Source organism: Colletotrichum tamarilloi (genome assembly GCF_030869305.1).
Source record: "Colletotrichum tamarilloi strain Tom-12 chromosome Unknown Scaffold_5.1, whole genome shotgun sequence".
NCBI classification, from domain to species: Eukaryota; Fungi; Ascomycota; class Sordariomycetes; order Glomerellales; family Glomerellaceae; genus Colletotrichum; species Colletotrichum tamarilloi.
In genome coordinates, this window is record NW_026849388.1 from 1,026,340 (window position 1) to 1,052,857 (window position 26,518).

The 26,518-nt window shown below is 54.6% G+C and overlaps 7 protein-coding genes across 7 annotated transcripts; 4 read left to right on the forward strand and 3 right to left on the reverse strand.

Annotated features, from left to right (window-relative positions):
• Nucleotides 1-1,813: 1,813 nt before the first annotated feature.
• CTAM01_02452 (uncharacterized protein) lies at nucleotides 1,814-7,117 on the forward strand (the record flags this gene model as incomplete). The annotated part of the gene is made up of 7 exons (XM_060518490.1): nucleotides 1,814-1,903; nucleotides 1,972-2,175; nucleotides 2,470-2,664; nucleotides 2,921-3,357; nucleotides 4,116-4,296; nucleotides 4,857-5,745; nucleotides 5,799-7,117. The coding sequence occupies 7 exons, from the start codon at nucleotides 1,814-1,816 to the stop codon at nucleotides 7,115-7,117; spliced, it is 3,315 nt and encodes a 1,104-aa protein (XP_060387123.1).
• Nucleotides 7,118-9,039: 1,922 nt separating this feature from the next.
• Nucleotides 9,040-9,859, forward strand: CTAM01_02453 (uncharacterized protein; the record flags this gene model as incomplete). Its single annotated transcript, XM_060518491.1, has 3 exons — nucleotides 9,040-9,102; nucleotides 9,399-9,483; nucleotides 9,810-9,859. 3 exons carry the CDS (start codon nucleotides 9,040-9,042, stop codon nucleotides 9,857-9,859), a joined length of 198 nt encoding a protein of 65 aa, XP_060387124.1.
• A 1,682-nt stretch (nucleotides 9,860-11,541) lies between these two features.
• Nucleotides 11,542-12,653, reverse strand: CTAM01_02454 (uncharacterized protein; the record flags this gene model as incomplete). The annotated part of the gene is made up of 3 exons (XM_060518492.1): nucleotides 11,542-11,942; nucleotides 11,999-12,236; nucleotides 12,300-12,653. The coding sequence occupies 3 exons, from the start codon at nucleotides 12,651-12,653 to the stop codon at nucleotides 11,542-11,544; spliced, it is 993 nt and encodes a 330-aa protein (XP_060387125.1).
• Nucleotides 12,654-17,563: 4,910 nt separating this feature from the next.
• CTAM01_02455 (uncharacterized protein) lies at nucleotides 17,564-18,469 on the reverse strand (the record flags this gene model as incomplete). Its single annotated transcript, XM_060518493.1, has 5 exons — nucleotides 17,564-17,661; nucleotides 17,773-17,869; nucleotides 18,022-18,121; nucleotides 18,207-18,280; nucleotides 18,377-18,469. 5 exons carry the CDS (start codon nucleotides 18,467-18,469, stop codon nucleotides 17,564-17,566), a joined length of 462 nt encoding a protein of 153 aa, XP_060387126.1.
• An 844-nt stretch (nucleotides 18,470-19,313) lies between these two features.
• Nucleotides 19,314-20,609, forward strand: CTAM01_02456 (RNA recognition domain-containing protein; the record flags this gene model as incomplete). Its single annotated transcript, XM_060518494.1, has 3 exons — nucleotides 19,314-19,344; nucleotides 19,406-19,552; nucleotides 19,612-20,609. The coding sequence occupies 3 exons, from the start codon at nucleotides 19,314-19,316 to the stop codon at nucleotides 20,607-20,609; spliced, it is 1,176 nt and encodes a 391-aa protein (XP_060387127.1).
• Nucleotides 20,610-21,863: 1,254 nt separating this feature from the next.
• On the forward strand, nucleotides 21,864-23,721 carry CTAM01_02457 (uncharacterized protein; the record flags this gene model as incomplete). The annotated part of the gene is made up of 4 exons (XM_060518495.1): nucleotides 21,864-21,912; nucleotides 21,986-22,116; nucleotides 22,171-23,273; nucleotides 23,334-23,721. 4 exons carry the CDS (start codon nucleotides 21,864-21,866, stop codon nucleotides 23,719-23,721), a joined length of 1,671 nt encoding a protein of 556 aa, XP_060387128.1.
• A 977-nt stretch (nucleotides 23,722-24,698) lies between these two features.
• On the reverse strand, nucleotides 24,699-26,325 carry CTAM01_02458 (uncharacterized protein; the record flags this gene model as incomplete). The annotated part of the gene is made up of 3 exons (XM_060518496.1): nucleotides 24,699-25,734; nucleotides 25,869-25,914; nucleotides 26,124-26,325. 3 exons carry the CDS (start codon nucleotides 26,323-26,325, stop codon nucleotides 24,699-24,701), a joined length of 1,284 nt encoding a protein of 427 aa, XP_060387129.1.
• Nucleotides 26,326-26,518: the final 193 nt, after the last annotated feature.

Consider the following 26,518-nt stretch of genomic DNA (forward strand, 5'->3'; position numbering starts at 1 on the left):
TGGGTGGTGGGCCATCCGCACCGTGCTACACTCGCAAGAGACAGCCCCTGACAGGAAAGCGGAACAAGATGGTCAACTGGGACTAGTACGGACGACCTCCGACCTGCTAGACTCGGCGGTTTCTATTGCTGTTAGTGCACCAGCCCCTCAGCAGGAGAGGAGGGGAAAAGATGAGGGGGTAAAGAGACAGAGAGACACACAGTGAGGGGGGCGGAGGGGTGTGCAATTGGGCAATGGGCCTGGAATGCTCGCTCCGTGCATGTCACGAGAGAAAAGGACAGGAGGAGAGAGAATGAAGCCAGACACGGCCAAACAAGTCAAGAGATATCGACGGACGAGTCGGTATATTGCAGCCATCGACCACTACCGATTCAACGGCAATGTCCACCGTTCTATCGTTGTACCACCGCTGCCAATACTGACTTGATGGTAACCTCTTGAGAGTCATAGAACGCCAATGGCTGACACAGCCAGACTGGAGTTGTTTTAGTACCTAAGAGGTATCCCGCGAATATAGAGTGCAACCACATCTGCGGGCTTGCCCTCCAGTCTTGCCGCTGCTCCTGGGCGCGGGAGGGTTTTGAACAGGGTTCGCAAGACCGCCCCTCGCCTCCCACTGGCTGTTTTGCCCTTTTGGGAACTTCATGGGAAGAGGAATTGCGAAAGCCCAAGCTGCGCTGCGTCAGACTCGAGAGCCACCACCACCACCACCATCCACCACCCACACCCACACACACGCCAGCACACCCGTCGAGCATCAACCACATGCACACGCACCGCGGCTACCCTAGCTGCCTACCTACTTTATGTACAGTGCAAGCTTGACGCTGTCCAGACTTTGTACCTGCTCTGAGTACCCGCAACTCTCCTCCCGACCTGGCCAGGTACGGCGCGCGAAGGACTGGACGCTACCTTGACAAGGACAGGGCAAGGTGTGGTAACGCAATACGGCGCAGGGTACTTTGTCTCCCCTTGGCCTCCAGCCAGTCTCTGAGCGGGAGAGAGAGGAACGAGGGGCTTTCTCGTCACTTGAGAGTGCCCGTATGGTAGTTACGGATAGTCAGTAATTACCTACGGTACGGAGGAAGTCCTTCGCATCTCAGTCCCTACGGATATCCTTCGCGGACTGAGCAGGGGTTCTTTCGGTACCAAAGCAAACCACCCCTCCGACTTGCAAAGCCGCCCTGGCCTGGCACCTGGTTAGCGAGTGAGATGTGGTGGTTCCTGTCTGTGGTTCCTCTCTCGATGTGGCCCCCGTCAAACTGGGCACCCCCGTCGTTGGCGCAGGGGTATCTTGGGCCGCCGGCTGGCCTGCCACGCCCTCTCAACCGTGCTTGTCTCCCACACCTGAAAATCGCTACATTACCTTCTTATGCTCCGAGCCTGCTCTTTTCGTTTCTCCCCACGTTGGTCGTCGGTTTCCTACCCAGTTCTCTTTCTGTACACCATCTCGTGTGTCCGTGTATTCCAAAACCCTCTTCAACTTGTCGCTCCTGGCTCTCCAGGGCGCGGCGTGTGAATTTTATCTGAGTGTATACTCTGTACTGCACCGGGGAAGAATACCACGGGAGAAAACAAAAAACCAGGTACGTTCCAGTTCTTTTGTTCTCTTTGTGCTTGGCTGGTCGCCGTATCACACCTGCATCTATGTGTGGTAGAGCTCGTCGATTGTGGGAGCAACTGCGCCGTGGCGGCAAGAAACACATTACACACAACGCAAACACGAGGAGAGAGAGAACCAGAGAGGAAACAACACTTGCGGCTGCCCTTTGTGCAGTTATGCCACCAAATCAGCGAGTCAACTCAGTCGGACATGGTAATGCGCTCCCAGAGGCTTCTCGACATCCCAAAGCACAACATCGCAAAGCTGGATGCCAGGCCCGAACGGAAAGGGGAACAAGAGGTAGGGATGCTCGGCAGAAGCTGGAGAGGCAACGACAACGGCAGTGACGGTTTCGGACCGCGATCCAGAGGCCCAAGAAGAGACAGGAGTTGCAAGGCGAGACATTCGAGTCTCACTCAGGCTGCCCAGCTTCAGCTGCTGCTATGCGTCCACTGCCATCATTCTCCTTGTCTCTTCAGCGCTTCACCGACCGCCGCCCGCATTTGGAGAAGGCCAGGACCAAGACCAGGACCAAGAGGGAACCCCCGGACCAGCACCACCAAACTTCGCCAGTTCCGCACCCCGCCTCCAATTTCCCTTGTTTCCAGAATCACGAAACTCTCGCTCTGTTCTGTTGTTTCTTGCCGCCATGGGCGTCACACGCAACCTCATCTACCACGTTCTTTGATGCTGCCGCCGCTGCCTTTTCGCTGCAACAAAACCCTCTACATGTTCATTTTGCTGACCGCCGGCCTTGCTTGATGCCAGCAGTACATAGAAACCGCAGCCACTAGGCCTCTTTGCGCCGTGTACGAATTGTTGGAATAAGCCGAACCATGGACGAGCTGCGCTTCCGATCTCAACAGTCGCCCCGTAACGAGTCCACGATGAACACACTTGTCTCACCTCCGCGGAACGTCCGCCTCCCGCAGCCTGTTCAGGCCCACGATGGGCGAGGTGCCCTGCCTCGCCGCTTCACCACTGATTCGGGGCGTGTACCAACATTGTCTTCAATCACCGGTCAGCGCGGCCCTGACCTTGGTGGCCCTGATTATAACAACGTACGTCTCTTATCCACGAGTGGAATGCTATTCCGTTGCGTTCCACGCGCAATTCTTCACTCGCCATCGTGCGATGTGCTCCGTAAGAATGCGACTGACATTGTCTTGTCCAGACTTTCCACAAAGTTCAATTGGTATGTGGGCTTCCGCCATTTCGCTGTAGAATCCCGTTAGCGACAGGACCATCACCACAAGCAGACACTGCAAGGTTGATACACACAGTAAAGGAGGAAAGGTAATTAACTGCGTGGTCTAGATTGAGAAGAAGAAGATCGAATATGAGAGACTGCGCGAGCAGAGACGTCGCTTCGAGATGGAGATGCAGAAGCTGGAGCAGGCCCAGCGTCGCGAGGAGATGGAGCTTGCAAAGATGCAAGACGACCTCCGCCAGGGTCACCAGTCGGAGCCTACGACGCCGCCCGAATACCACGAATCGTCCGGCTTCCCCACGATGTTCTCGCGTCCCAACCGCTACTCGACTTCGAGCTTGACCTCGCCTCCCGGTCTCTTCAACCGTCCCGGCCGCTCGGGCTCGCAGCTCACTTCGCCGCACTCCACGGTGATGCAGTCCCGCTTCACCTTTGACGACCATTTGCCATCCCGATCCGTGCCGGGATCTCGCAGAAACAGCGACGAGGACGAAAAGGAGGAGGCAGTTCGCCAAGATCCGACTAGTCATCGATCTTCCAACGCGTAAGTGCAGTAATCCGTATAGTGTGACCAGTATGTTTGCTTCTTGGACAAGTCTCTGGATGAGTATCACGGCATAAGGTAGCGAATGCCGGTAAAGCTGTTTTGTCGACGTTTGGCAAGGTCTGGTACTGTTGGAAAGAAACGAACGGCGGCAATGGGGCCCCACAAGTTGGTTTTCAAGGACCGCTCTTGCCTTGGATGGGAAGAGTTCTTTCCTTGAGATGGGCGAGAGCTCCTTCCCTCGATCCCATCCCTCTGGATCTTCTAAATCCTCACCCCACTCGTCGATAAAACAGCGATCTCGAGCAGCCAGCGGCCTCAACTTCGACCATTCCACACCCACACCACCACATACTTTACGCACCACACCCTCACAGTCTCACACATCTATCGACCAAACAACCATAACTTATCCTTTCAAGTTACACCATAAACCATTGCGCACCTGGTCTTGCGTCTTCACACCACGCTTTAACGACGTTCAAATCCTTTGTTCCAATCTCACAAATCGCACCTGCCTCTCGAACGCTTCTGACAAAAGAACGCTCGTGCTGGTTTTCGAAAGCTCCGTTCAAATCGACCGCCGAGGAATCTTGGAAGGCTTTCCCATTTTCTTCCATTTTCCTTCGTTTCGTTTCCTCTCGAAGCAGAACAACCGACAACCCAAGACTTGCCCAAGAAGAGGAACATACTTACCGCACAGCAAGCAAACATCTATCAATTTGAGCAATGGCTGACACTGGAATTCCCAACGATAGCTACAACCGCTACTCGATGCCGGTCACGCGCTCTCGCACTGGTCTCTACGGCGCCGACCTCGACCAGACTGGCACTGCTCGCTTCCTCTTTGGCGAGGAGGACGCTTCTGGCGAGAACAAGTACGGCCAGGCCAACGGCGACGACAACTTTCCTACTCTGGTTCGCCAGAACGATCAAATGGTATGTCTGCGCATTTTGTTTCTTCACAATCATATCATCTCTCCCTTTCTCTCTCTATTCACTTTCTCATGACCTATTTTACCCTATTACCCTATTCAATGCATGAGCAAGCTGGTGCCTATGGTTCTTCTGCCTGCTCAGCGAGAAGAAAAAGGCCCACATGTTTATTTTGCCCATGGGTGGTGAAGTGCCACGTTCCGAACCTCGCGGCCGGGAAGGTGCGAGCCGCAAGCAACCGCACCTACTGCAGCTGCAGCTTGCTTCAACTTCACCTCCTGTCCGTCAGATTCACCCCGCACACCTTGGTCAGAATTTCCACTCCGCCCTTTTTTTGCCCTCTTCTTTTTTGTCTTCTTTCCTGATTCCACCCGTGGATGCGAGTGAAAAAAAAAGAGGAGGACCAGAATACCCCCATATCCGTCCCCCTTCCTTTTCTGTCCGTTTACCGCTTGCTCCTTCCTCCCGCCAAGGTCAGAGTTTTGCAGGGAAAATACTGTCGACACAAACCTTCGAACTTGTCAGCCTCCGATCAACTGTTGACAATTGTTTGCGTCGTATAGCTCTCTGCATCATCCGCTGCCCTTGACCTTGCCCTGTCTCCCTCGCCCGCTCCTGACGCGCCGTCCTCCCATGGTTGGGGCAATATTAACCGTCACCGAACCCAACAGAGCTTGTCTGCTATCAACACGTCTTCGCTCAACGGAGCTTCATCTTCTGGAGAAATCGGCAAGCGTTCCTCAGTCCGCCACTCGCTCGACTTGAAGTTCTTCCCGGACGCTCCCTCCGACAACCAGGCTTCTATCGTCTCTCCTCCCGGCAACCACCCCGGTAACCACATCATGGCTACTCCTCCCAAGTTGCAGAGCTCCTTCTCTGCCAACGATGTGCCTACCGTCAAGAGCACTACCAACGGCGGGCCTGTCACCAACAACCACGCCCAGCAGCATTTCCACAACCACAATGCCAGCATCGGTCGCATTCCCGCTGGCGCTGTCCCCGGCCGCCATAGCCGTGAGCTGTCCAACGACAACAACATGGGCGGCCCTCGCGAGCAGGCTGGTTCTTATCCTTCCATCCAGTCGGCTCTTCAGGCCAACGCCGCTCCTTTCGGTCCTAATGCTCCGGGTCAAGGCTTCCCTCACACCTCTCAGGGCAACCAGACTCCCAACGGTACCGCCACTGCTGGCCCGAACAACGCCTACGGTGGATTCTACCCGAGCGGCTACGTCTCGCCCAATAACAACGGCGGTCCTCCCCCCGCATCTGGCCCTGGCCCCTACGGCGTCCCTCTCTTGGCCATGAGCATGCAGAACATGAACCTCAATGGCAACAACAACATGTACCCTGCTCAGAACTACGCTGGCTATGGCGCTCTGTACAACCCTCAGCCTCAGCCCCGTGATAGCCAGGCTCGTGTCATTCAACATCGCCGCCAGATGGACAATGAAGGTAAGCTACATGATCAGTCTCATAATATGTACACATTACTGATATCTGCCTAGCCATGTCGCGCTACAACGGTCTCGCTCTTGAGAACGTTGGCGGCCAGATCTATGACCTTTGCAAGGACCAGCACGGCTGCCGCTATCTGCAAAAGAAGCTCGAGGAGCGCAACCCGGAGCAGGTCCACATGATCTGGCTGGAGACCAACCAGCACGTCATTGAACTCATGACTGATCCTTTTGGCAACTATCTTTGCCAGAAGCTGCTGGAGTACTGTAACGACGATGAGCGCACTGTGCTCATTCAGAACGCCGCCGTCGACATGGTTCGCATCGCCCTCAACCAGCACGGTACCCGTGCTCTTCAGAAGATGATTGAGTTTGTTACTACTCCGACCCAGATTGAGATGATCATCAACGCTCTTCGCTTTCAGGTCGTTGAGCTCATCCAGGACCTCAACGGCAACCATGTCATCCAGAAGTGTCTCAACAAGCTCAGCGCTCAGGATGCGCAGTTCATCTTCGACGCTGTCGGCACCAACTGCGTTGATGTTGGCACTCACCGTCACGGTTGCTGCGTTCTCCAGCGCTGCATTGACCACGCGCCTGGAGAGCAGAAGGTCTGGCTGATTGCCAAGATCACCGAGCATGCTCCAATTCTTGTGCAGGATCCCTTCGGCAACTACGTTGTCCAGTACATCATCGACCTGAACGAGCCCTCCTTCACGGAGCCGATTGTGCGTATGTTCCAGAACCGCATCGGCCAGCTCTCTCGCCACAAGTTCAGCTCCAACGTCATCGAGAAGTGCCTTCGTTGCTCCCAAGAGCCTTCCCGCGAGATGATCGTCGACGAGCTCCTGAACCCCGGCGAGATCGAGAGACTGCTCCGCGACTCATATGCCAACTACGTCATCCAGACCGCCCTCGAGTACGCTCCTCCTGCCAGCAAGTATCGCTTGGTGGATGCCATCCGCCCCATCCTGCCTTCCATTCGGTCCACTCCCTATGGTCGTCGCATTCAGGCCAAGATCCAAGCCTTTGAGGGACGTGGCAGTGCTACCTCGAGCGGTCAGGTTACTCCCGCGGATCCCACTCAAGGCCAGATTCCTCTGCGTCCGGGCCACAACCGCGCCATGTCTAACAACACCTCCATCATCGCCCCTGGCGGTGCCTTTGGCAATGGTCTGAATGGTGGTCTCAACGGCGGTAGTATGGCTCCTCGTGGCAACCAAGCCAACTACCCCACAACCAACAACGTCACTGTTCCGCCCCCCGCTCCCCAGAACCAGCGCGTTCAGCAGTTTGGCTACAATGGCCAGCAGCGCACCAACGGTGGCGCCGCCGCTGACGCCGCTGCAGGCGAGTCTCAGTGGCTGTAATTGTATTCGACGCGTTGTCGACCATTTCAGCCCGTTGAGATTCGATTCCAATGGTACGAAATGTTGCCCGGGTATTCGACAACGAACATAATGGTGGCATGATGCTTTCCGCGTAACGGTTTTCTTTCGACACAGCACGGCGGCTACGCAGCAACGACTTGACGATCTTTTTCCTTTTCCCTGTCTGTGCAAACACCACAAATCATCCTCCAACCAACATACAACAGCGCAATCCACCAAACCTCTTCATCCGTCGAGCACGGCGGTCCTTGCACCCGGTTGCAAGGCCTGCTTTGTGTGTACACTATGGATTCGGGCAGCGCATCAGTGTCCACCCTTCGGCATTTGCAGCGCAGACATAAGAATCGCATTCTGCTTCTCGGCAGCCGTCACCAGATCGGGCGGAGCCTTCAATAGGGCTTGTACTTGATTCGATGCCAACATCGACATAGACGAACGCTTTCCTTGCTTTCAGTTTCTTTTGTTTTTTCACCGCGATTTCTTACTTCCGTCACTTTTTTTTTTTCATTCTCGACGCTCGTTCGCCAGGGTCAACTAGTGACCCTTGGCATCATGATTGGATCGGACTCACGACAACAACATTGGCATTATTCCTTGGACGATACGCCAGTCACGAAGCTGATCATGAGACGCGCAACGATTTCGGGAAGACTTGAGTTTCTTCCCTTACGAACGATGGCATTTCGGTGTACTACGGGCCACCTTAGCCTTGCGAACCTCCACTCGAACGTTTCTACAACCCACGAAACGGTCCGACAAGATTATACAGGAGATACCTGATTGCGCACGCATTGCATAGGGGCCAACACTGAGACATGACAGCATCGGAGGCAGTTTTTTTTTTCTTTTCTTTTTTCTTTTTCCTCTTCTCGCATGCAGTTGGCACATCGTTTCGTCCTTTCAACCTGGACCACTCAGTATGACACCCAGACCTCTCATGGCTTATCTGAATTGGGAGAATACAACATCGATAAAACGGGGATATTCATCAAGAGCTCATGGGCTCTCATATTTTGGGGGGGTTTCTGGAGAGATTCGATTTGGCCTTCTGGAGATTGGAGAAGGTTTCTTGTGTGTGTAAGAGAACTCTAGGGATGAAAATTGGGCGTTACCTTTGCTTTTTCTGACCGGCGGAGAACAAGACGTGTTTGGTGAGGCTCTTGGCTCGACTTGCCCTTATGCTTCTCAGCAAATGCCCACGACACACCCTCCGACCGCGCGCATGTAACTAGGCAGATAATTCGAGACAAAGATCTTGACTTTAAAGTTTTGCGGTGTTTCTTGACGTCTTCGTGATGTGTGTCATCATGCTGACCACTAAAAAGGAGTTGTTGGTGTTACTAATTTTGGCTCGTACCTTTGAGTGAAAGCCCTCCTGAATGGTACGCTGATGCCCAGCAGCGCAATGTGCGACACAATCGAAGAGGGAGGCCTGCGATCGGATGGAGCATGTGAAGTGACCGAGAGTCGAAACAGCCGCTCCTGATTGGTCAAAGTCGGACCGTCCCCCCCAAGAGCGCAAGTTCCAGAACGTTTGGTCCGGGTCGAGGTGGTCCCACACCAGTTCCCATTCACTGAGAGAGTGCAGGCGGGAGTGAATGGAGGGGTTGCAGAGCGCTGACGGCGGGGCTGTGCTGGGTGCGGCGTTGCGGCAAACCTCGCGGTCGCCCTGGCTGGCAACCAATTAAAAAAAGAGTTCGAGGCCGAACCTCTGACCGCAATTTTTCCCTTTAAACCTTGCGTCGTTCAGCCTCTCTTTTTCCTCGTCTGACAACCGTCGTAAGCCCTCCATTTCACGTTCAACTGCGGAAACTACCCACGTCTGCGACTTATCGCAACCGTCTCCCGAGCTCGCACCTCGAATACTAGAAGATTCACCGCCTACCGTACATACACCGAAAATGACCCGTGGCAACCAGCGCGACAAGGCCCGTGAGGCTGCTCAGAAGAAGGCTGCTTCTCAGGTGAGATTTCCTGTCTCGTTCTCCCCGTTCGGTTCACCACCCCCGGCGGTCTTGGCAGCCTACGGGCAGGAAAACTATCAGCTCCTCATTTGGATATGCTAGACGTAGGGGATTCTGAGTGTACTGGCACCCGAGAAAGGGGCCGCGTGCCCATGAGGCGTAAGGACTGATTGTGGTGGGGGCGGGGCAGTCGGTGTCAGCAGGTGCGAGAAAGGGAACTTATCGCGCAGATCGTTCGAATAACATCATTGAGGATTTGGACGAGCAAAGATGGCTGACAGATGTGAATTTTACAGAAGAAGGGAAACTCCATGAGCGGCACGGAGATGCAGCGTGCAAAGGAGTCTGCTGCTGAGATTATGCGGCAGAAGCAGGCCAACGGTGAGTCACTTCTCTTTTTTCTGTTCAAGTCGCTATTCCCACGACCGTCTCTCGATCTCGAGATAGCGTAAACGCAGGAGAAGAAGGGGGTGGGGGGGCTCAGTGTCAGTTTTGACTGGCCGAGTCACTTTCACTTCTTCCTCCCCTTCTCGATGTGGTCTCGAAGGTGCCCTACCGGGGTTGATGGAAAGCCTCACTCTCGGGCAGTCACTATCGGTGGTGAGGGCTGTATGGGTAACGGAGATCAGGGTGGGAAAGACAGGAGTGACGAAGACCGAAACGAATCACTTCTATGGAGTATAGTATGCTGACGATGTAAATTATAGCTGAGGCCAAGAAGGCAGCAGAGGCAGCAGGAGGGTCGAAAAAGAAATAGAAGCAGCGCGAGAGAATAGAGGGTGGCGGCGGAGAGAGGCCATATTGGAATGGAATTTCTCTTTCTACTCCATCTGTCTCACCTCTGGTCTTCGTCTTACGCTCGGGTTCTCAAGCTTCTCATGAATCTCCCTCTCACATGAAGGTAGACCAAACTAGTGAGATGAGACAGCAGATGTAGAGGAAGACGGGAGCAGGAGCAGAGGAGTATGGAATTTCTCAACGTCAGCCCCTTTGTCCAAAGCGCAGAAGGGAAGGAAGAAACTTATCAATGAACGGCGAAAAGGAAATTCATAAACAGGGGTGTTTTTCCCCCCCTTATACTGTAGTTAAAGCGATGGAGGTTGCATTCGTTCAGCATGGAGAGACGGCGTGAAATATCAGAACAAATGGAAATCTCAAATGACTTGCAACCAAAGAAGTACTCGGTCAATTGCAGAGAACGAAGCATGACGAACCGCGAGAGGGCCGCAGTTTCGTCAACTACTCGAACGATACAAAAACCGCTCTGCAGATAGAGACGAACAGACACATCTCCGGCAAGTCTTGCTAGTACTGGTAGACTGGTCTCTCGAGAGAGCAACCAGGCTCTCGGTAAATGAACTCGCATCCAAACCACTTCAAACGAATCCAAGGCCAAACGCCGCCGTCCGTTCACCACACATTCATCTCAACAATTCTCGACATCTCTCTCTCTCTCTCTCTCTCCTCAGTCAAAGATCCTGCCTGACAAGCATACGAGTGACAGATGCACAAACACGGGCCTATCCCCCGGCCAAAACTTCCCGTGGATCGATCAGACATCCCAGACCTCGACTCGAGTTGACAGTGACGTGGTGCGGGATCACGAATGGCATAGTGAGGTACATCAATTCCCGGGATGACGGGAATAGACACACGGCAGACACGGCTACCTGATCGACTTACACACACCCTTTCGGTCTTTCCTCTCAGGTCTCTCTCTGGTTTTTTTATCGGCGCTTATCCGGCACACTGACGGACGATCAAACCGGGTTGACCTCACGAGTCACGAGCCGCATCAGAAATTCCCCCGAGCCTATCTTGCAAGTTGCCAGGCACTTTCTCAGGCGTTGGCTCTCCCCTCTCCCCTCCCACCCTGAGTCTTTATGATTCCTCTTACTAGCCGAATAATAGTAGTTTCGAATAGTCCAACTTTGAGCATCACGCGAAGAACAATGACGGAGAACACTGAAGCTGTGATCATTCATCATCCATTTATTTGATTCCTTATTAAGCGGTTGCGAACAAAAAAATGGTGTTTTTCCATCCAGGAAATACGAACCAGTCATACATCTGTAATTATCCCCTAAACCCTTCATCATCCCCATCGCCTCTTTTCCTTCCCTACACAAGGGGAGCGGGCTCAACCCAAGCCGGAACACGTGGAAAAAGAGTACCTTCTACCCGCTCTTTGTTTGTCTCCACAACCACCAAAGAGAAATCTACATGATGAAAAAAAAAAGAAAAAAGGGAAAAAGGTCGTGATATGACGGGTTCCCCTAAAGGTGTGTATCGTGACAACAACTCCGGATATGTGGTATCGTTCCCAGCGGAGTGGGCAAAAAACAAGTTCTCTTTTCCCAGAGGCGTAAATAAAAATGGGATTACTAAAGAAGGCGGATTACGTTCACCGTAAAGATGATTGGAACCGTAGTATCCTCTTTATGCCTCCATCATAGCCATGGGGAGAGATCCTGCCATGCCGCCGAAAGAGCCGACGCCTTGTGCTCCAACTGCGGGGAAAGATCCCGAAGAGCAGGTAACGGAGCACACGCAAGCACCAGCGCCGTTGATCTGTCCAGTGCCCTGCTGGATCTCGCCACCGGCAGCAGGGGCGGCAGGAGCAGCGGGGTTGGCGGCAGGGGGAGCGGCGGCGGGAGCAGAGGCGGCAGGGGCAGCGGGAGCAGCAGCGGGAGGAGTGCCTCCGGTGATGGCACCGCCGGCACCCTTGCCCTTCTGGGCAATGGCCATCGACTGGAACATGGCCTGAGTCTTAGCGGCGGTAGGGTTGATGGAGAAGGTCATGCCCTTTCCGCAGTGGTTGGCCTGAGCGCAGTAGAACCCTGGGAGCGCGTTTTAGTAAGAGTGAGAGGGTACAGACAGGTGCAAGAGGACTTACACAAAGGCTCAGAGACCATGACTTGCATGGCAACCTGGGGAGGGGGGCTGACGGAGTTGTTGGGGTTGGCCATGAAGCCAGAGTTCATGCCACCAGCCAAGGGATCGCAGGGCGTCGCGAAGGCGGACTGGGTAGCAGTGTGGTTCTGGCTCATGAACGTGAAGACAACCATGTCGCCGACGTTGGCCTTGATCTGATCGGGAACGAAGACGAGACCAGCGGCACCGCCAACCATGACCTGCGAGGGTGTTAGTGGTGACGATTTCGCTTACAGAGCTAAGCTCCAACTTGTGTTACTGACCTGGTGAGTCTGCTGAGCAGCCGGGGGCGCGGCCGGGGGAGCGGCGGGAGGAGCAGCGGGGGCGGCAGGAGGGGCAGCAGCGGGAGGGGCGGCTGCACCACCGGCGGGAGGGTTGATGTTGATCGTAGGGGCTCCGGCACCCGGGTTTGCCCAAATGATGATAACCTCGGTGACCTGGCTGTTGGAGACTCCGAACCCAGTCATGCCTGCGGGGAGGCCAGCGATCTGTCCAGCTTGAGCCTGTCCCTTTTCACCCTTCTTGTGACCATCTCTACGGACGGGGTAGTGGTTGCGAACCGACTTGGCGGAGGCCATGACGGCGGCGGAGAGAGCTAACACTGCGGAGAACTTCATATTGACTGTTTAGACGTTGTCGTCGGTGTCGATTAGGGTGACCTTTTCTTTTCGTTTGTCGAGGATGATGCGACCTATAGTTGCCTCCTCTTTTCTCTTTTTAATTCTCTTCTCTGAAGATTTGGTAGTTGGCGAGACTGCTAGAGCCTGGCTAGAATGTCGAAAGGGAATAAAAGGGTTTAGTTGTAGCTGGATGGCTTTAATGGCGAGGGCCTGCTCGTGACGAAGAAGAGTGAACACGGAACCGAAAAGAGAACGAAAGTCACACAGGGAATGAGTGAAGACAGGCGGATGAAGAAGAGATGGGGGAGAAGAAACAGAAACCTCTCTGATGGCGAGGATGAGGGGGGAGGAGGAGAGCTTAAATCGAGCGAGACTCGGATAGCATGAGGAGCGCGAGCCACGTCGCATTATCGGTTCGTTATCCCATGTCATGGGCCAAGGTACTTTGAGTAGGATACTAGGAAAATACTCTACTGCGTGTGGTACGGAGTATGGTCATGGCAGGGCATGACATGGGACAGCCCCTTCCCGGCCGCAACATCGACCTCGACGAAACAGGACGAGAAAATCTTCCGCCAGCCCGTCCTTGGGACGTGTTGGAAAGGCACCAAGCACTTTGGACCCCGGTCATGCAAGCCAAGTGCAGCCAAGCAACGCCTCCGGGGGTCCTTCGTGTGCAGAAGGGGGGGTGGGGGAGGGGAGAGGGCGAGAGGCAAGGGGGATGGAGATAGAGCAGGGGTCTGGTGCGTGTAAGACGAGGTGTCTTTGGGCGGTTCGTTGCTCGGGGATGCAGCGTCCGATTAAGCACATGAAGCACAGGCCCACGGCGGCATTGCCATCCCAAGCTTGGAGCAAATTAAGAACAAAAAAGCCAAGACGAGATGGGTGGAGAGTGAGTGGTGGTACGAAGTGTCGTGGTAGGGGTAGTAAGGTTCAGGGTTGGGAGGAACAGGAACAGGAAGCAGGGGTGTCTATGTTGCGAACGGATGGATGACGGAGAGACGATAGACGACCTAAAGAGAGAGAGAGAGAGAGAGAGAGAGAGCGCGCTCAAGAGTGCCCAGCGCACGAACGGGAACGAGGAGACAGAAGCAGGGATAGTAGAGACGACGATGATGCTGCCAACGGAGCCGCAGTCGTGCAGGTGAGGAGCTTGGTGTGCCATCAACAGGGAGGTGGGCTGTCTTGTCTCGTCTCGTAGCTGTCGTTGAGCATGGTGAAGTCACTTGACTGGGATGTTACTGGGTATAACGGATAGAATGAGTGAGTGAGCGAGTGCGAGTAACCTTGACTTCAGCCAGAAATCCCGCAGTGATCTATTAGCATGACTGTGTGATTAGTGAGTGAGGCCCTGTAATGTGGTGGTACACGGGAAGAATGGTCAGTGACTCGGAAGGGACTCGAGGAAGAGAATGGATGGAAAAGTCGGATGCCATGACAGCTCCAGCTTGGTTGAGACGGCACGCAGTTGCGCTAGCGCTGCGAAGGAGCAGTGTGCGGTCGAGGAGGCGGGAGCTGTGACAGAATCGTCTCGAGTCGTGTTTTGGCATCTCGCTAAGTGGCTCCCCCCCGGCCGATATTCCGAACACGGCACTCGCTCGGACCCTGGGCGATGGGACGTCTCTTTTTTGCATACAGAGAGTATCCGTCCAGATGCCACAATTTGTGCTGGGCATGGCCTAGAAAAGGGGAGGCCTCTCGACAAAGTGAGTGAGAGTGTCATGAAATAGCGAATTTGCGACATTTGAATACCGAGAGGTTGATGATGTAAGGAAGGAATCGTGACAAGACGAATGTACCTGATTGACCAAACAAAGTCCGAGATGTACTCCGTACCTTAGGTAGGTACCCTCCGTGCCTTCCAAGAAATGTCAACCAGATAAGGTAGAGAGATAGATTAACTGATCTCAGCAAGACCCTCCTTCCCCCATTGCGCCAAACAAATTGCGAAGTAGAATTGCCCGATGTGCTTGTTACTTGTCATTGCCAATTTGGAAGGCTTGTCTCTTTCTTCCTCCCCCCAAGGTTCAGGTTCTTCATTACTCCGTAGATACCTACCTAACCTTACGCAAATTAACCCTCCCGCTGTCTTGGGGTATGCTAAACCTTAATGCAGCCAATTAAGGTGGTTGGACCGTCGAATTGCCCCCTGACAAGACATTTTAGCTGCCGGAGCCACGGGATGGCGTCCCCACCTGCTCAACTCCTCGGTCTCCTTCCCTCCACTTTCCTCCCCCGTTTTCCACTTTTCCTTCCTCTTTCCTGCATCCCGAGTTGGCGAGTTCCTCATCTGCCACACCGTTCCTGCAGGTACCGAGACACAATACAACTCTACCCATCAACCTTATACCTTTTTTTCTATTCGTAAGGTACTCCCCCCGTGTTCCCTCTCCAGTGCCAGGCACAAAACCGTTTTTTTAGCGCTGCCACCCTCAAAATACGTATCTTTCTCCTTGAGTCTAGTGAGATGCAGTTGCTGGCATCTCATCAGGGTCAAGTTCCTATGTAGATAGAGATACTCGTTGAGTCGTTGCTGCTGGACATGTCAAATTCCGGGAACTAGGTCAAGCAGGTCCCACCGTCTTCACACGTGCCAAGGTACATTCCCCATTAGCATTGCCACTCCTGCCTTCTGGGTTCCTCAAGCCTCTCCGTACCTTTACCGTATGTACTAGGCAAGGTCGTATACGGATATCGCTGTGCATTTTGCAACGCCATCATCCCGCACCATCTCGGTTTTCGGCTTCTTTGGTACCAGCCTAAGGCTCAAGCGGCCTTCTCCCCATCTGCCCGCAGTCCCGGCATGAGTCGGCACGGATAGCAAGGCATCGCAAGAACCAGGCGTGCCAGCGTCTCCAAGCACCTTGATGCTGGGCGTACAGCCGCCTCAAACAGCCAATGAAGACTTTGAAACAAGCCCCCTCTCCCTCTCCCCTCTTCCCCCTTTGCCTTGCTACCTTACCTACCTTATCCTCTTTTCATCGTGTCTTTTGGTCACGGGCAACTCTCCTCCCGGTCCACGCTCCAAGACTTGTCCAAGACTTCTCTGTTGCAACTAGCAAGAGAGCCCACACACACTCACAGACATTCGGCCATTCAGATAGACACGGCCCAATCCAGTCTTGCCGTCATCCAGTCCTCCAACCAACTTTGCTCATCTCACCCGCCATTGTCAGCCGCCACACACTGCTACTGCTACGCCTACCTTACGACGGACCCTACCACTCCTCCGTCCCATCCATGATCCCAACTTCCAAGACAACCACAAATACATCCATGTGCCCTGTTCTTGTCCAACGAGCATCGTGAACCATCCTAACCGACCGCTCCTACACTATCTGCTCCTATAGGACTTTGGTGCAGCCATCAGCCTTGTCTTGACACAGGTCCACCGACAGCGCTAGACATCGGCTTATTCTCCTTCCAGCACTGCCATCATACCATCATCCCGTCATTTCTAGGTCCGAGTCGCAAGGAGACTGACTGTGCACAATACCGTCGATACACCACCTGGCGCAGCCTTCCTTCCGCCGGTACTTGTCATGTCAAGATCCATCTTCGGGTGCGGCCTGCCTGTGGTACTGCTTGCTGCTAAGTGGCTCGGTCAGCCTGACGTACGTATACAGCACATCGCCAGCCTGCTCGGGCATGGGCCGAAAGAAGGCATCGGCCTCCTGTCAAGTCCAACCTAATCCTATCCGTCGTACCCGCGCCGTGTGATCCACTGCATCGCTCATTTCGGGATGGACGTCCGTCCTTTGCACCATGACTCCGGTCCGGAGGATCTCCACGCTCATTGTGTAAACCTTCTGGATAGAGCGGCTCAGGAAAGCGCCATCCTACCATGAACAGTTGGTGCACCAAGCCCATGCAGATTCTCGAGCAACACTTCACCGACAGGGGACACAAATTGGCCGGAAGTCGGCCCATGATAATATGTACGGCTACGCGAGTCCAGTCTGAAAACACCCGGATGGGTCTTGACTCTTGAATTGTCGAGGCCGCGGATCGGTGGAACATTGCAACTCCACGTTTCCATCCAATACCTTTCGACTTGTTTCCGATCGCAACCCTACAGAGAGTCATCTCAACTAAATTCCCTTGGGCCGCCTTCATCATACCCAAGACCTCTTGGCCGGCCTGCACTAAGGAGTGTCATCTCTTGTATGCCCGCCCGCGGCGTGGCGGCCTTGCCAGGAATCTCTCTGTTCAGAGACTGGTCTGGTCGCCGCACATTGCCTTGTTATCCGCCCAAGCTGCATCTGCGCGATGACGATTAAAACAAGAAAAGCCTTGACACGCATTTTGCTGGTGCGTTGCCTCTCGGGGCGAAAGGAGAGAAACAACCAAGCCTAGACCCTTCCACGGTGAAACAAAACGAACTCTTGGATAGCCGACATGATTACACTAGCTTTTTCCCCCCCTTCCTGTCGCAGTCATGATAGGTTTTATTGGGCCCGCCAGGCCAAGTTCGCCCGACCCCGACTTGGACCGCATCCTAAATTCCCCCGTCCCAAGAGCCAAGCAGACAGCTTGATAGAAAAGACGAATCACGAGGCTGCTGATTGAAGACGTTGCTGCTCCTGTCGTTCGTGTGACACATGCCACGCGAACCTCAGACATGGAACGGTGTGGCGCCGTTGCATCATCGGACGATGGAACAGATCGTGTTACAGAACTCGCCCTCCCGCACGTCGATCAGATAAACTCTCTGGTAGCCGCTTTTCAGGACGACCAACCTCACCCCATTCCCCACACAACCTTGCATTTCGTGTGTCCCGGCTGGCCAGGCTCAAGGGGTCTGCTCAGCCTCGTCGTCGCACTTGCAGCCGCTCTCTCGCTGGGTATCGATTGGCTCACACTATCTACTTTGGGCATCTGTCTGGTCCCGGCTGTTGCTGCTGCTGCTACTGCTGCTGCTGTTGTTGCTGGCCTTCGTACAATCCGGTGTAGTAGCCAGCATAGTACCATGACATCAAAAGTCTCTTCAAACTCTCGTCTTGCACTACAAACCCCGAAGAAAGAGGGGCCCTCAGTCAGTCCGGTGTTCAAGTTCAAAAGAGGCTACTATGCAACTGCCGTCCCAACTCTGGACAGTCCGGGATAGTTTACATACCTGATCCGAGAAGACTCTGCGGGCCCATTGTCGCAGGCCCTGGGGGGCCATTGGTCTTTGCCATAGGCACACCTGTTGAATCTGCCTGGTCCTGGACCTAGATCGGGGCGAGCAAGGAAGACGTTAGCGGAAGCGAACAAGATAGAGATTTGCTGCATAACGACGAGGTAGAGAACAGAGAAAGCCAAGCTTTTTTGATCTGCCTGGATTTTCGTCTGGGGAGGGGGTTCATCATCGGGGGTGTTTTACATCCGTGCTGCTCAACCCCTTTGTTTTGTCGGCTCTCTCTGCAGCATCATCCGCGATCTCTGGCTGATCGACGGCCTGCGTTTGCGCGTCGTCCGCGGTCCTGCGTAGATCATTAACGTGTCAGAGTCTCGGGGAAAGATTTCTTGGGTCTTGGGGGTGATTAAAGAAAGAAGGCTTAGCCGTACTGGGTATCTTCCGTCTTCTCCTGGAGATCAAGGTCTTTGAGCTTGCCTCCCTTTGCGTGAATGCTGTGATACTTCTGCAAGGTTGGTTAGCGACTGACTGCTCTGCTTCCGCGAGTATTGAATTCCTCTTCCCCTCCTCCCCTCCTGATGAGATTGGATCTGTCGCTTACTTTGTACTCGTCCAGGGCCTCGTTCCATGACTCTATCAACGCAGAGTCGTCCCACATCTCACTGTGCGACATTTCCATATCGTTGCCGGCCATGTTGCTGAATCGAGGCGAGCTCCCTTGAGGATGATGACGTTTCTATTGATGATAAGGGCACCTATGAGGGCAGTCTGCTATGAGTAAGCCCCCTCTGGTCTTACTGACTGTAAAGTTGGCGCCAGAGGTATGGACGGTGTTGCTTCTTGATGAGTTTGGGCGGACCAGGGGAAATTTGCGCCGGAAGACTGGCCCTCCTCAGTTAAGCTCGTGGAGGTGAAAAGTCCTGATGGGTCCCTGATGAGATACGTCGAGTTTTGTGATGCGTTTTTGGCGATATGGCAAGTGAGAACTGCTGTGATTGCGGTGGGTTGAAATGTTCTCTCTTAATTGTCGACTCGATTGCGGTGAACAGGCAGTTGGGTGGCGTTCTTGTGGAGTCGTCAAGACAAAGTCGTTCTGGTTGTAAGATGGCAAGATGATATTGCCGTTCTTTCACATGAGATCCCAGCCTGAGGTTTGTGAGAGGTACTAGCTGTGCATCAACCTCATTGACGGATTTCCAGTCCTTGGGCGTTGGGTTCCTTTCAGGGAACTAAAGGCAACCTCAGCTCCCCTGGTAAAGAGTAGATAGGTGCTGCAACACCGCTCAAGGACGGCACTACAGGCGCACATGCAGTATAAATGTACCCACTAAAAAGTCGTTCTCGGGGCAGCTGGAAACACGCGCTGAGCGGGTTTAGCGGGGTCGCATGGCCTCACCGCCTCCACCTCGGGACGGCAGAATCTTGGAAATTTTTATTTTTTTTGCCTTTGCGACGGTACTCGATCAAGGCGTGTGGGTACAGGCTCGGTTTTCCAGGGACTTTGTCTAACCATTGCTCCCTCAAACACATCAGCAAGAATGGCCCCCGAACTGAGAAAAAGAACCAGATGTAAGTTGCCAAGCTGTAAAAGACCGTTCCTTGTTTTTTTAAAACTAATATTTGTTGTCAGCCGTCACTGGCAAGGAGCCTATGGCGAAGAAGGCGGCCAAGGTCGAAAAGGTTGAAAAGGTTGAGCCTGCGACCGAAAAGGCGCCCAAGAAGGTAACCAAGAAGGCCACCAAGGAGGAGAAGGTCGAGAAAGCTCCCAAGCGCAAAGGTGTGTCCCGATTGGATTCTAACAATGTTGCATTGGCTTACCACCATGCTCCCGAGCAGCTCCCGAGGAGGCGCAAGCTTCCCCCGTCGCGGCGAAGAAGCAGAAGCCCGTCAAGGCGAACGCGAAGTCGAAGAAGTCTGCCGCCCCCGCGCCCGCCGAGCCCGTCGAGGAGGAAGAGAAGGAGAAGGAGGCTGAGCCCGAAGCCACCGAGGATGCCGAGACCTCTGTCGTAGCGTTCGAGGAGGAGGATGACGATGAGGAGGTCGACGCTGACATTGCCGCCCTCGCCGCCGGCCTGGACCCGGAGGACGCGCCAGCCGGCGACGGCACCGTCTTCAAGTCGGGCCAGGACGTGGGCAAGGTGCCCAAGTTCAAGAAGCAGAAGCAGTTGACAAACGGCAAAAAGGAAGAGCCCGGCGTGGTCTTCATCTCCAGGCTGCCCCACGGCTTCTACGAGCACGAGCTCAAGGGCTACTTTTCACAGTTTGGCAACATCACCCGCCTCCGGCTGGCGCGCAACAAGAAATCCGGCGCGAGCAAGCACTACGCCTTTCTCGAGTTCGCCGAGGCCAGCACGGCCGAGATCGTGGCCAAGACCATGGACAGCTACCTGCTGTTCGGCCACATTCTCAAGGTGAAGACGGTGCCGGCGGACCAGCTGCACGAGGACGTGTGGAAGGGCGCCAACAAGCGCTTCAAGAAGATCCCCTGGCACAAGATCGCCGCCGGCGAGGTGGCCAAGCAGAGGACCGAGTCCGACTGGACGCACAAGGTGTCCAAGGAGGAGAAGAAGAGGCTGGAGCGCGCCGAGAAGCTCAAGGCTATCGGGTACGAGTTTGAGGCGCCCAAGTTGAAGGAGGCTGTTGCGCCGCCGCCTGAGCCCATGGCTGTCGACGCGCCTGAGGAGACCAAGGCTATCGAGGCTGCGCCGGTTGAGGAGGAGAAGAAGGAGGAGGCTGCCAAGGAGGAGGAGGGGAAGGTTGCCGAGGTTGAGACGCCCAAGTCTGCGAAGAAGGCGACGCCCAAGGGCGGCAAGAGGAGAAAGTCCAGGGGTTAAAGAGAGGCTCTTTTTCAATGATATCCCTCGTCACGACGGAACCGTTTCTCTCCATCTCTTGGGGTTTCACGAAAAGTCTTGTGTTTTTTCTGTTGTTTGGCATCAGGTATTCTACTCGTGTTTCTGTCGCTCAGGAGTCGTTGCGTCAAGAACAACAATGGGACATAATTCAATGGGTTCAAGTTAGTATGTGCGCACATAGCGAACCCGTCGCACCCATTTCAACCCAAAAAGTTGGGGGCAAGCACCGGGATTATAAAAGGCGTTTATATCACTCTACTTCAGCGTCAAAAATGAACAAGTCATTGGGGAAAATGCGCTTGCTCTAGTGATATTTCAGCGAAGGGTAAAATATGTGAAGAAGGAAAGAGGAAACGGGAAAATTTCCGTCAGACGGAGACGCTTCTTGAAGGCTTTGGGCGATAAGATAAGAATGACTAAGCGAAGGACCCGCCATCTGCCCACCTCAGTCCCATGGTCGTGAACCGTGGACGGACTTGCGCCAGCCGATACAGAGGTGCACTTTGTACGAGAAACACACAAGCTATTTGAGGTGTCTTAAACAAGGAAAGATGCCACATTGAATTCTTGTCATGATACACTGATTTCTAGGCATCGCTTTATACAAGAGTCATCCAAGATTGTTTAACACTAGCAGGTCGAGCCACAGAAAGTGCAAGCCTCAAAGTGTGGCCCGTGTTACTCAGTTGACCACCTGCTAGGGCCACCGTTTCATGTATCGATTCTGTGCTCATAGCAAACCGTGAAATCCAGCATGAAAACTGCAGATTTCTTGTCCATATCATAAGATTGAGAACAGGATAGAGTCGGAATAGCTCAATGAAGAATACATGACTCTCTAGGATAAAAACCACGATTGTGTTAACGATGACAATGTTCACGTCTTGGCTCGACTGGATGGTTCCCAGCGTTTAAGCGCCGTGTCCACCAGGCCTTAGCTAATACACCTCGCTATCGGTACCTTTCTGTGGAGCTCAGTGGCCACCTACCTAGTGTGGGGGACGGGGGAGCAGCACCCTAGGTTCCGCGTGGGAAGTGAACACGCTCGCTAATTTGCGAACCTAGCTTACGTGGTGTAAGTACATGCAAGCCCGCCCAGGTGCAAACTGTCGACATCCCAATTCCCAACCGACCGGACCCTCGAGAAAGAAGAAGAAAAAGAGCTTCCCCCGTTCCCGCGCCCACCAGCTCAGAGGGCTATCCACACCATCCCGATGCATCTGAGAAGACAACATGTCGGCCGCCGCTCCCTCCACTGATCCGGTTCAAAACGCATCTTCAGGTTCGTGACCCCGATTGAATCCTTCCCGCGTCTACGTTGATGCGCGGCCCCAAGCTAACGGGGGACTTTGCAGGGAAGAAGAAGAGCGGCAAGAAGAAGAAGAACAACGCCAACAAGCCCAAGGAACCCATAGACACAGACAGCGCGCCTCCTCCGTCCGAAAATGCAGAGTATGGCGATGATGAGCCGGAAACCCCGGTGCAGGTGATACTCCCTTGATCCCCCCGCAAAGCCCAGCTTAGCTGACTGCCATCTTAGGCTTCCGCGCCGATAGAAGAATCCAGCCCCGAACAGTCAACGGGTAAAGACACAACGGCCAATGGCCACACGGAACGGCCGACGAGCAACGGACATGCGAATCCCCCAATAGAGGCGGCCGCAGAGGAACAGGGAACCAACCCCGATGCCACGGCAAAGCTGGACGCCCTCACAAAGGAACGAGAGGCGCTGCGATCAGAGGTCGAGCAATTAAGGAAGCAGCTGGAGACCATTCAGGGAACACACAACGAGACCGTCATCCAGCTCAAGTCGGAACTGGAGGAGACGTCGTCGGCCAAGGAACAGGCAGAAGAGAGCTACCAGGGTCTCCTCGAGCGAGTCAACCACCTCAAGTCGACGCTCGGCGAAAGACTGAAGCGCGATCGCGCCGAGCTGGAAGAGGCCAAGGAGCGCATCGAGGAGCTCGAGTCCCAGAACGAGGAGCTGCAGAATGGCGCCAAGGCATCCGAGGAAGAGGTGGCGAAGCTCCGGGATGAGCTGCAGGACACATCGCGTGAGGCGACAAGTCTGCGCAGCCGAAGCAATCTGTCCCAGCAGAACTGGGTCAAGGAGCGCGAGGAGCTTATGAGGCTGGTCGCCAACCTCAAAGAGGAAGTTGAGACGACGACGAACGCCATGGGCGAGTGGGAGGTCATCGCCATGGAGGAACGATCCGTCAAGGAGAGCCTGGTCGAGAAGGTGACGGAGCTGGAGGAGCAGATTGCCGGCCTCCGTGACGGCTACGAGAGCGCCGCGTCCGAGCGAGATCAGCAATCGCAGGTCATTGACAACTTGCAAAAGGCCCTTCGCGAAATCCAGGATGCGCGGAAGAAGGAGCTGCGGGAGATGGTTGAGACGTCAGAAGAGCAGCTGCAAGCCATGAAGAAGCTTGTGCAAGAGGCGGACACTAGGGCTACCGAGGCCGAATCGGCCAAGGAAACCCTCACCAAGGAGCTCGAGCGCACAGCGCCATTCGAAAAGGAGGTCAAGGAGAAGAACCTCTTGATTGGCAAGCTGCGGCATGAGGCCATTGTGCTCAATGACCATCTCACCAAGGCTCTCCGTTACCTGAAGAAGACGAAACCAGAGGACAACGTTGATAGGTACTGTGACCTCTCTTTGCACTACGGGCCTCAACCGCAGACCAACTAACACACCCTTAGACAAGTCGTGACGAATCATCTCCTTCACTTCCTCACTATCGACCGCTCCGATCCCAAGCGCTTCCAGATCCTGCAGGTCATGGCCGGCTACCTCAATTGGACGGACGAGCAGCGCGAGCAGGCCGGGCTCGCCAGGCCGGGCGCGTCGAGCAGCATACTCCGCTTGCCGGCCTCCCCCTTCCACCGCACGCCCAGCACCCCGTCGCTGAGCGCCGAGTTCTTTTCCGAGACGCCCACCTCGGCGAACAAGGAGTCCCTCGCGGATCTGTGGGCGGGCTTCCTAGAGCGCAGCGCCGAGGAGGGCCTGGATCAGGGCTCATCGGCGGGGACACCGCGCGATCGCAAGGACAGTGGGAGTAGCGCGGCGACGGGACGGGGCGGCAGCTAGTGGAGGTCGTCGTGGACCGGGTAAGATTTAGTCATGGGGAGAAGAGGTGCAGAGGCGTAGAGGTGGTAAGCCCCCCGGATGTATTCATTTCTGCCAGCCACCGGAGCATAGGGGTGTGTAAAGACCATTATCATTGGGTACCTCTCCTGGGACGGGTGGACGTGTGTGTGTGTGTGTGTGTGTGTGCGTAGTCGACCCTTCACCGCACTTGCCCAAACAAAACTACAAACAAGTCATAGATATGAGGACCATTAAAGACAAAAAAGAGTTCACCACCGGTGTGGCTACATCTCTTGGTGCTCATGCTGGGACTCGAACTCGGGGTACTCTCGCTAAGCCCGTCGTCGAGTAGGTTGGTTGCTGTATAAATCGATTATTGAACATGTACCACTCCGCCACCAAGCCAGTTTGACCTGACCCGTCGACCTAGACGGGCGCCTGCTGGCTGGTGATGGGAATGGAGTCCGGGGGGGTATATGAAGGTTTGCTCTGTGTGGTTATTCGGGTTTGTGTATTCAGGTGGCGGGGGAGGGTTATCGGGTGAATGTTTGGTAAAGAGTGTATAAGGTAACTACGGCGCGGCGAGTGCCAGCTCTGTCTGCTTTCTTTCTGGCCATACCTGCTCCATCTTAGGGATTTTGTTCTTTTTCCTGGCAGAGTAAGAGGGCCTGGTGTTACTACGGCACGAGACGATTGAAATCAAGGTTACGATGGGATAAGGTAATCGAGGCACAAGAAGGGATAAGTTGGGAACATGGGCTCATAGAATTACTTTGCGATGGATGACTGGCCCTTGAGACGTATCAGACACCAACATGACTTCTCTTCTAGTTCACGCAAAGCTCATCGCGTCCAGACCCATCCATAATTATATGCTCCTTTCTTATTCTCTACATAAGATGCTGCAGTGGCTATCTATACACCACCACGCATCAACTCTAAAACTTCCAGAAGGTCAAGAAGACACACCACGCCGCTCATTGCGCAGTGCCTTCCGGCTGTCGAAACACCCCCTCGGTATAACTCTCAGCATCGCTCGTGACCTGCTGTATATTAATCCTATTCTCCAGCGCATCATTCACACTCTCGACAACCTCCCTCTCCTCCATGGCATCGCGCACCATCTGGCCCTCGCGCAACCAATACGCCTGACTCCGCGCCCGCAGCTCCTCGTCGCGCATCGACGTATTCTTGACGATACCCAGCGCGTTCAGCTTGCTCTTGACCGTCGTCAGGGCGCGGTTGCTCGCCTCGATGCGCTCCGCTTCCGAAGGCGGCAGGACGAAAGCGCGGCGGGTGCCAGAGAGGAACAGGAGAGCGCCGATGCCGACGTCGAGGGCCGCGAGGGCGATGTAGCGCAGCGCTCGAGCGCGCCAGTAGAAGAAGTCCATGTCCTGGAGGCGGAGGGCCGCGGCGTTGGCAGAGTAGTCGTACTGACCTACGAGGACGGCGTCTGCTGCGGCGAGGGCGGCGGCGGCCATTGTGGCGTGGGAGCGCCAGCGAGCACCATCGCGGCCGGTGAAGGTGGAGGAGGTGACGGCGGCGAGGGCGATGAGGTTGACGAGATGGGGGAGGATGATGGCGGGAAGGGCGTAGTAAAAGTAGGACTTGGGGTCCTCGGACTTGCAAAAGGGGCAGTCTGCGAGGGCGGCGGGGCCGAGCTGGAGGTAGAGGAGGCGGGACTCGAGGTTGACGAAGCGGGCGCGGAGGCGCTCGTCGGCAGCGGTGAGGGCGGATTCCGGGCGAAGGGAGGACAGGCGGTTGAAGAGGACGTCGACGGGGATCTGGAGGCGGGACTGGGTGAGAGTGAATAGGTTCTCCGGGGCCAGGGGCGGGAGGGTCTTGACGAGGTAGACGATTACGATGATGGTGAGGATGGCGAGGGCGCGGGCTATGCGGGGCGGAGGGGGGATCGGTTCGCCGCTGTGTTGGGAGGCATTGCGGATAGATTTGTAGGCTGAGATTGCCTTGGGAAGGAGGATCGGACCGAAGACGAGAAGTAGAGAGCGGATTCTGCAGTTGTGGTAGTTGTGCGATTAGTTTTAATCCTCCTAACGGGCATTGGTGGTGATGTCGCGAATTTGGCGATGATGTAGTTTGGGGTATGGGGTACGTGAGAGCGGAGGGAGGGACATGTGGCTACTTACTCTGACCAGCCAAATGCCATGACGGGCCAACGACGGCGGCGACTTGCTTTCGAGCAAGCGCTTTTACGTGATGCGTCCAAGTACCAAGTCGGGGGAGCTTCTCGAGAAAGAGAAAAAGAAGTCGAGAATTTCCGTACCTTACTTGGAGCTCGAGGCTGACAAGTGTTCTTTTTTTGGAGGTTGATAGTTTGAGGACGGGGTCAGCGCGTAAGGCTGCACCGAGGCCACGGTATGAGAGGGAAAAGATGAGTTAACTTTCTGCCAAGAGCTGATCTGGCTTACCTAAGGTGAGATTTTCTAGGCGACAGAAGTTAGGAGCGCATCCCGGTGCAGGGGTATGCTGACCTTGAGGGTTCGCTGTGACGGCACGATGATGTAGCCACTGCAGGTACGCTGATAGCTTCTTGATTTCCAGCCATTGTTTACTGCGACAGGAATGGCAATAGCAACCCGACATCGTAGGAGAACAAGGCCACAAAAATCACTACTAGGTTCCATTTATCAAACAGAAACATTGGGTTCAACTTAGCATAAAGATTAGATATTATGCTATTCGTTTCAATAACGTACATCAAAGCCAAGTCATTGATCGTCGCTGATGCTGTTTTCTTGCTTGCAGAGGCCGTCAAAAGCTGCTTCTTTTCCACCCA